Source organism: Salmo salar, chromosome 03 (genome assembly GCF_965601325.2).
Source record: "Salmo salar chromosome 03, fSalSal1, whole genome shotgun sequence".
Lineage (NCBI taxonomy): Eukaryota > Metazoa > Chordata > Actinopteri > Salmoniformes > Salmonidae > Salmo > Salmo salar.
The window spans coordinates 14,224,244-14,232,565 of NC_138293.1; the positions used below are offsets into that span (position 1 = coordinate 14,224,244).

The following is an 8,322-nucleotide window of genomic DNA, read 5'->3' on the forward strand; positions in this document are numbered from 1 at the left end:
TAACGCAAATGAATGGAAGTATGGAGGAAGTTTTGTGGCAACAAAAATAAGGAGTTAAATATGTGTCTATCTCCTAGTTATAGGACAGACTCTTCTCATCATTCTTTATGATACATTTTTTGACTGTTTTTTTTTGCCATTTCTGAATGTGTTAATCAATGTGTTTCTATGGACAGATTCAATATTTTATCAAATAATTTGGAAATAAAACATTTTTTATACGTAAAAGGGTCCTTAAATTAACAATCAGATACCAAAATGAGCTAAATGAGCTAAATGAGCCATGGCATGACCATCTTAAAATAACTCCATATATAAGTTCCATATGTGGCTCAGTTTGTAGAGCATGGTGTTTGCAAAGCCAGCATGGTGTGTGCAATGCCAGGGTTGTGGGTTTGATTCCCACGGGGGGCCAGTACAAAAAAAAAAAGAAATGTATGCATTCACTAGTGTAAGGTGCTCTGGGTAAGCGTGCTTGCTAAATGACTAAAATGTTAAATGTAATAATACAAGGATCTATATCATTTCACAGATGCTCTTATCCGGAGCAACTTACAGGAACAATTAAGGTTAAGTGCCTTGCTCAAGGGCACAGACAGATTTTTCATTTAGTCTGCTTGGGGATTTGAACCAGCAAGCTTTCAGTTACTGGCCCAATGCTCCTAACTGCTGGGCTACCTGCCACCCTAATTAATAACCATTAATACATATTTTAAAAGTTGTTTGAATAACTGTCCATATATATTATGATTAATGAATGATGAGAAAGCTATTTATAAGTTATTCATATACGGTTTATTGCTGGATGTTATTAAAAAGTTTTACGGAGGAGTGAAACGATTTCAGGAAGAAATTAATCAAACAGCAGGACTTCCTGCACTACACACACTAACAGAATGGTTCTCATGCGCACTGCAGGAACAGATCTTCCTGTACTGGGGTGGTAACTGGACGTAGAAGTATTGAGGGGACTGGAGTAAACAAGATGTACAGGGTCTAAAGAGACTTGAACTAGCTGGGAGCCACAAGTCATCATGGTTATCTTGCTGGTCCCCACACTGAAGATTGTCCTCCTCTTAGGTGAGTACATCAGACTGAATGAACACATCTCCAGTGACTCCTCTCTATAGTTTGATACATTTGGTTATAACATTTTACAGTGTAACTCCATTCACTCACTGATAATGTTTTTAGATAAAGGGGAGGGGACACTGAGGAACACAAGGTCCAGTATGTACTGATGGATGTGATGGATCACCAGTGGTGTACCAGACCAGAAACCACTCTTACAGTATGTGAAATGGAAGCTGGGGTGTTTGTACTGTTTGTAATGAGACTGTTGGTGTGTTCTGCAGCTGCTGTGTGGAGTGTGTGTACAGCAGAGTTGATCACAGTGGAAGGATATGAGGGGGGCAAAGCAGAGATCAGATGCCCCTATAGAGAGGAGTGGAGGAGCCACCAGAAGTACCTCTGTAAAGGGGTTTGTCCTGTTTTAAATAAAGACAAAGTTATTAAGACTGAGGCGGGGGAAAACAGTGCTTCTAAAGGGAGATACTCGCTGAAGGACAACAGAGAGGAAAGTGTCTTCATTGTGACCATCACCAACCTGACGTTAAAGGATGCTGGGAGATACTGGTGTGGAGTGGAAACAGCCACATGGAAACCTGATCACTACGTTGAAATCAACCTTATTGTCTCTGAAGGTACTGTAAACCTTTCATTCTCAAAACTTTAGCACTTCCAAACTAAACATATTATAATACACATTCCTGTGTATTGGTTAAATTTCTCCAGCCCAAACCCTCAGCCGTTTACCAAAAACAGTGATGGGGTGCCGACTTTGTTGTTTGATCTGTAGATTTTCCCTTTAAGGGAACTGCATCTCAACAAGATTCCACCCTAAATGAGGCCAGGTCATTCAACTTTCATGAACAATGTGATCAAACACACAACACAGATCTTATCATTAATACATTAGACAAGGAAGTTTCATGGTGTACAATTCTTTGTCATTGGAATTTCCCAAACCACTCTAGTTCTGTTATGACATAGAATCATCTTGTAATAAATTGGTTGAACATGTTTCTGAGCGCTAGGCCTAGATGTTTGTTTAAAATGACAGATTGGTGTTGTGAGAACCTCACTGAAGTGACAGGCTGTGAAGAACCGTCAGTCTCCATCCATTGTGTGTATGAAGAAAAGCATGAAAACAATGACATGTAAAAGTGACAACAACCAAAAGCCAGTACTGGAGGTTCTAACTGTTCGACAACAAGACAGTCAGCGTTGTCATCACCAGCCTAATCCAAGAGGATGCTGGGAGATGTCTGTGGCGTGCAGAACAACCACACTCTTCGTACCCCGTCAGCAGTCCAGCTAGATATCAAGAGTAAGGGTTCTATTGCATGAGCCTGTTCTGCATTGTGAGACAGATTGATCAGGACAAAACGTAACTTTCTGTGTGATGTATTGCATGTTTATACGTCTGTCTCGGATTCAGAAACCTGCCAGTATTACTCAGTCTTCAGCTGTTGTATATTTAGGGTATTTGCTCCTATGTATGAGAGAGAGAAAGATGTGGATCTTTAAATGACAACTACAATATCTGCACAGGAAGAGCAGAAACCACACTTCCTTCTATGCGTCTGCCAGTGAGTGTATTGGTCAGGGTACATTTACATTTCAGTCAATTCAGGAAGTATACAGAAATTCAGCTTCTCTTTAATGCTTATCATTAACCATGCTTCCATCCAGTTTTTATGCGAGTAAAGTTGTACCATATGACAAAAAGAAAAATCAGGACAGATGTGATGGAAACAGGAAGTGTCAGTACAATTTTATAAATGCTGACAGATAATTTGTTCTTTCGACATGGTTGGGTCTTTTTGTCGGTAAAATTAATTTTGCGAGAAATAGCAGTGGAAACACCTTTATGCACTAACATTTATTTAATAAACATCATATCGAAGTAAACTAGGAGACAATCAGATATTCTCACACTTATCCATAATAATCTCATAGTGTATACTAGTCTACGCAGTACCCTCACAGCCGACTATCTTTGAGCTGTTGGCTAGAGCACACATGCCAAGTCCAGAGGTGAAACATTCGCTATATAACGCAGCAGTTTTTGGGAAAACTATTGGTGGAGTTGAAAATGAGATGGAAACACATTGAACTTCAGATTTTTATTCTGTACATGAAAACTGAAGCGAAAAAGTACATTTTGTGTGAAGTACATCATCACGTTCCGCAACAAGTTTGTTAATAAGTGGAAACCACTTATTCTTTATGCAGATTTTATAATATTTGCATGAAAATCTGTCACCAATTGGAGGGAAACCTAGATAAAGACAAGTCATTTTGGAATTTGGTTTACTTCCTGAATTGACTGTAGTTGAAATGACCCCAACCCGGGTAGTATTTGAGTAATTTCACCTGTCACACACTCAAGCATACTATATGTGTCTCTTTCTCTCCCTCTAAAACCCAGTTTCACCAGCTCTATCATCACCATCACCCATATCCATGTCTTCACCATCACCCATATCCATGTCTTCACCATCACCCTCATCCATGTCTTCACCATCACCCTCATCCATGTCTTCACCATCACCCTCATCCATGTCTTCACCATCACCCTCATCACACAACAGATCTGGTGAATAAACAATGAGCCTTTTTACACTATGCTAGTTTGTAAACACATTTTGGAAGTGTAAAGACACAGATCTGGGGTCAAATCTGACTTTGGAATCAGATTCCCAGGGTCTAAAGAGACTTGAACTAGTTGGGAGCCACAAATCATCATGGTTATCCTGCTGGTCCTCACACTGAAGATTGTCCTCCTCTTAGGTGACTACATCTGTCACGTTCGTCTAAAGGAGTAGACCAAGGCGCAGCGTTCTTAGAGTTCCACATGTTTAATAAATATAAAACTCACCAAAACAATACAGACAAAAACGAAGCGCGACGTTCTGGGCTGCTCACAGGCAGCCACACAAACACAAGATCCCACAAAGCACAGGTGGGAAAAGGCTGCCTAAGTATGATTCCTAATCAGAGACAACGATAGACAGCTGCCTCTGATTAGGAACCATACTTGGCCCAAAACAAAGAAATACAAAAACATAGAAAAAGGAAAATAGAACGCCCACCCTAGTCACACCCTGGCCTAACCAAAATAGAGAACAAAACCCTCTCTATGGCCAGAGTGTGACAACATCAGACTGAATGAACACATCTGCAGGTATTGTGGGACACTATTGTGGGACACTCATACCAAAACTATGTCTCTCCGAAAGCACATGTCCCTGCAAGAATAACTTTAATACCAGTACACAGCATTTGTTGTGTTAGCTAACTGAAAAATTAAAACCTTTTAAAATATCAACACATTTGTGAATTGATGCCTAATTCAAGTGTGCAATATGGTTTAGATGAGAATCTCCTGTATAGTTTGAACAGCTAGCCTTCTTTTGTTAGTCTACATACTATGGTGTATACAGTATGCTAATAGCTGCACCCAGACATGAAACATGAATGTTGGCCACCACATCCAAGGCTAATGTGAGGACAGGAAGTAAACAGAAAAGTTACACATTTGATGAGGAAGAGAGGCAGATCTTACTTCACATATTAGTGTAAAAGGCCCTATGTAAGTTGAACAGAAGTGCTGATTGTAAAGTATGTGTTCTAGTGGTACTGTTTGTGTCTGTGTTCTGATACATCAGTGGTCATCATAGTATCTGGGACTCTGGTCATGCTGCTATTGGTGCTTGTGGTCAGCCTGCTCATAGTCTATAGAGGGAAATTCAACAAGGAAACAGGTGACACACACACACACACACACACACACACACACACACACACACACACACACACACACACACACACACACACACACACACACACCCACACACACACTGTGTTAAATAAGGGGCAATTAATATTTTTGCACCCAGTTTTCATTTCAAAGAAAACATTTGCATATACAATCCTCCTTTGGCCCTGGTTGAGAAATAGAGGTCTCATTGTGAACAGGGCTCTGAAAACCATCTGAACAGACTGCTGCAGCCCAATAGTGACATGTGTGAATTGTATGACACTCTGTGTACGTGTGTGTTGTGTTCCACAGCTGACTCCTCAGCACCCAGGGTGAACACAGACACCAGGATCAACAGAGAGGTCAGTGTGTTTGCGCGGGCCTGTTTGTTTGACTGTCTGAGGTGTGTGTGTGTGTGTGTGTGTGTGTGTGTGTGTGTGTGTGTGTGTGTGTGTGTGTGTGTGTGTGTGTGTGTGTGTGTGTGTGTGTGTGTGTGTGTGTGTGTGTGTGTGTGAGTGAGTGTGAGTGAGTGTGAGAAAGAGAGCGAGAGAGAGAGAGAGAGAGAGAGAGAGAGAGAGAGAATTATCTAATCTATGTTCCACAGCTGACTCCTCAGCACCCAGGGTAAACACAGAGGTCAGTGTGTGTGTGCGTGCATGGGCCGGCCTGCGTGCGGCATTGTGTGTGTGTGAGTGAGTGAGTGAGTGAGTGAGTGAGTGAGTGAGTGAGTGAGTGAGTGAGTGAGTGAGTGAGTGAGTGAGTGAGTGAGTGAGTGAGTGAGTGAGTGAGTGAGTGAGTGTGAGAGAGAGAGCGAGAGAGAGAGAGAGAGAGAGAGAGAGAGAGAGAATGTTCTAATCTATGTTCCTCTCTCATCATGTCCTCTCGTTCCTCTCCTCCTTTCTCTCCTCTCCAGGGTTGTCATGGTGATGGTGACAGTGAGGAAATAAAGGACCGCCCCCTACAGTCCAGCTCAGGTAGTGAGACCACCACCATCTACTCCACCGCCAAGTTACCCACTAGCCCCTCTGACTCTCTCAACTATGCCAGCGTCAACTTCCACCAGAACCCCAGCTGCCTCAATGAAGCCAGAGTCGCCTTCTCTAAAGTGGCCACTTCTTCTGGTGACTATGCAGCTGTCAACATTGGTCAAAGCCCCACCTACTCTACTGTCATCTACTCCACAGTGAGCCAATCCGGAGAACTCTGAGTCACTGACAGCCAATCTCAAGGGACATACACATACTGGCAACCAATCACAAGAAACATGTCATGAACTACGTTTACCACTAACAGCCTCTTGAGCACTGAGCTCTGTTTTTAGCAGACAGCTGCATTATGTGTTTCATGTCCCCACAATCAGATGTTACCCTGACTTCTCTCTTCCATCAGATGTATTTCCCTGGCTTCTCTCTTCCATCAGATGTATTTCCCTGACTTCTATCTTCCATCAGATGTGTTACCCCGACTTCTCTCTTCCATCAGATGTGTTACCCTGACTTCTCTCTTCCATCAGATGTGTTTCCCTGACTTCTCTCTTCCATCAGATGTGTTACCCTGACTTCTCTCTTCCATCAGATGTGTTACCCTGACTTCTCTCTTCCATCAGATGTGTTTCCCTGACTTCTCTCTTTCCATCAGATGTGTTTCCCTGACTTCTCTCTTCCATCAGATGTGTTACCCTGACTTCTCTCTTCCATCAGATGTGTTTCCCTGACTTCTCTCTTCCATCAGATGTGTTACCCTGACTTCTCTCTTCCATCAGATGTGTTACCCTGACTTCTCTCTTCCATCAGATGTGTTTCCCTGACTTCTCTCTTCCATCAGATGTGTTACCCTGACTTCTCTCTTCCATCAGATGTGTTACCCTGACTTCTCTCTTCCATCAGATGTGTTTCCCTGACTTCTCTCTTCCATCAGATGTGTTTCCCTGACTTCTCTCTTCATTCCGATGTGTTTCCCTGACTTCTCTCTTCAACTTGTCTTAATGTCATTTAATTGCATGTTAATATCTGCAGATAAATATTGTCTCACTTTTTGGCAAGCACTGAATAAGGTATCACACCTTTTGACTAAGGCATTATAACTGTCTATTAACATTTTTTTTTTACACAGTTGTAAATAATTAAATAAGCATTAATGATGTCATGATAAACTCCCTATAAAGGGTGTCATTTAAAACACCCACTTTTAGGTTGGCCTTTAACCAGTGATTGTTTTAGACGTCCTCTGTGTTTTATGTTATTTTATTCATCCTTTTTACTGCTTCCTGTTTGCTTCATCATTTTTATTTTATTGTTTGTATGCAAATTGTGTTGCGATTTTCAATGCATTTGAAATTAAAGGGGCAGTGCAATTAAAATTTGATTTTCCAGTTGTTTTAAGGATATTTCCACCATATTAGGTCGATTTAACACTCTGAAATTGTGAGAATGATGATAATGCCCTTTTGTGTGAGAGCTGTTTGAAAAGAATATCTGGAATTTCAGCCTGTTCATGATGCCACAATCAGATCTGATTATAATAGACCAATGTCTTGTCATTTGGGTAAGTGGGTGGTCTCTAGACCATCCTATCAGCCAGTCAGGGCTGTTTAAGTAAATATCTTCACATTTGTTTCCTAACGCCCACACGATCAGACTGAGAATTTCAATGTCCAAAAGAGGCTCAGGGAAATACAATATAAAAAATATACTTTTTAGATATTTTTATCAAATAAACACACAGTGACTATATAACAATGACATTGAAATAACTGCATGGGGGCCTTAAGTTTGATTTGATATTTTCACATACAGTATGTTACAGTTGGTACAAAACAGAGCAGCACGTATTGCACTTAGATGTACACAGAGGGCAAATGTCAACGACATGCATGTCAATCTCTCCTGACTCAAAGTTGAAGAGAGATTGACTGCATCACTATTGGTCTTTGTGTGAGATGTTGATGTGTTGAAGCTACTGAACTGTCTGTTTAGGCAGTTGGTTCACAGTTCGGACACTCATTGGTACCAGACAAGACATGCAACCAGAGGTCTCTTCACATTCCCCAGGGCCAGAACAGAGGCTGGGAACCACAGTATTAAATAGAGCCATGACTACATGGAACTCTCTGCCACCCCAGGTAACTCAAGCTAACAGATACAAGACCACCTTATGGCAGGATAGAGACTGTGAAGAGACACAGACATGTTTATGCATTTTGTATTGTTTTCTGCATTGTATTATGTGTTGTATTATGTATGTGATATGTGGTTAGGATCCGACTTTGATATGTGGTTGTCTCGTCTGGCTATCTTAAGATGAATCCACTAGCTGTGGGTCACTGTGGATGGGAGCGTCTGCTGTATGGCTCAATTGTAATGTAAATGTAGTGCTGTATACTTCTGTACTTTATTTGTTATTTTGTTTCATGTTTGGACCCCAGGAAGAGTAGTTGCCTCAGCAACAGCTAAAGGGGATAATAATAAATACCAAATACATCAATGTGAAAATGTAAA

General features: G+C 41.3%; 1 protein-coding gene across 1 annotated transcript; it reads left to right on the plus strand.

The window, feature by feature from the left end:
- The first annotated feature begins 855 nt into the window (after nucleotides 1-855).
- Nucleotides 856-8,322, plus strand: LOC106598738 (uncharacterized). Its single transcript, XM_082973283.1, has 5 exons — nucleotides 856-1,080; nucleotides 1,356-1,703; nucleotides 3,494-3,661; nucleotides 5,138-5,187; nucleotides 5,739-8,322. The coding sequence occupies exons 1-5, from the start codon at nucleotides 1,035-1,037 to the stop codon at nucleotides 6,030-6,032; spliced, it is 906 nt and encodes a 301-aa protein (XP_082829409.1). The 5' UTR covers nucleotides 856-1,034; the 3' UTR covers nucleotides 6,033-8,322.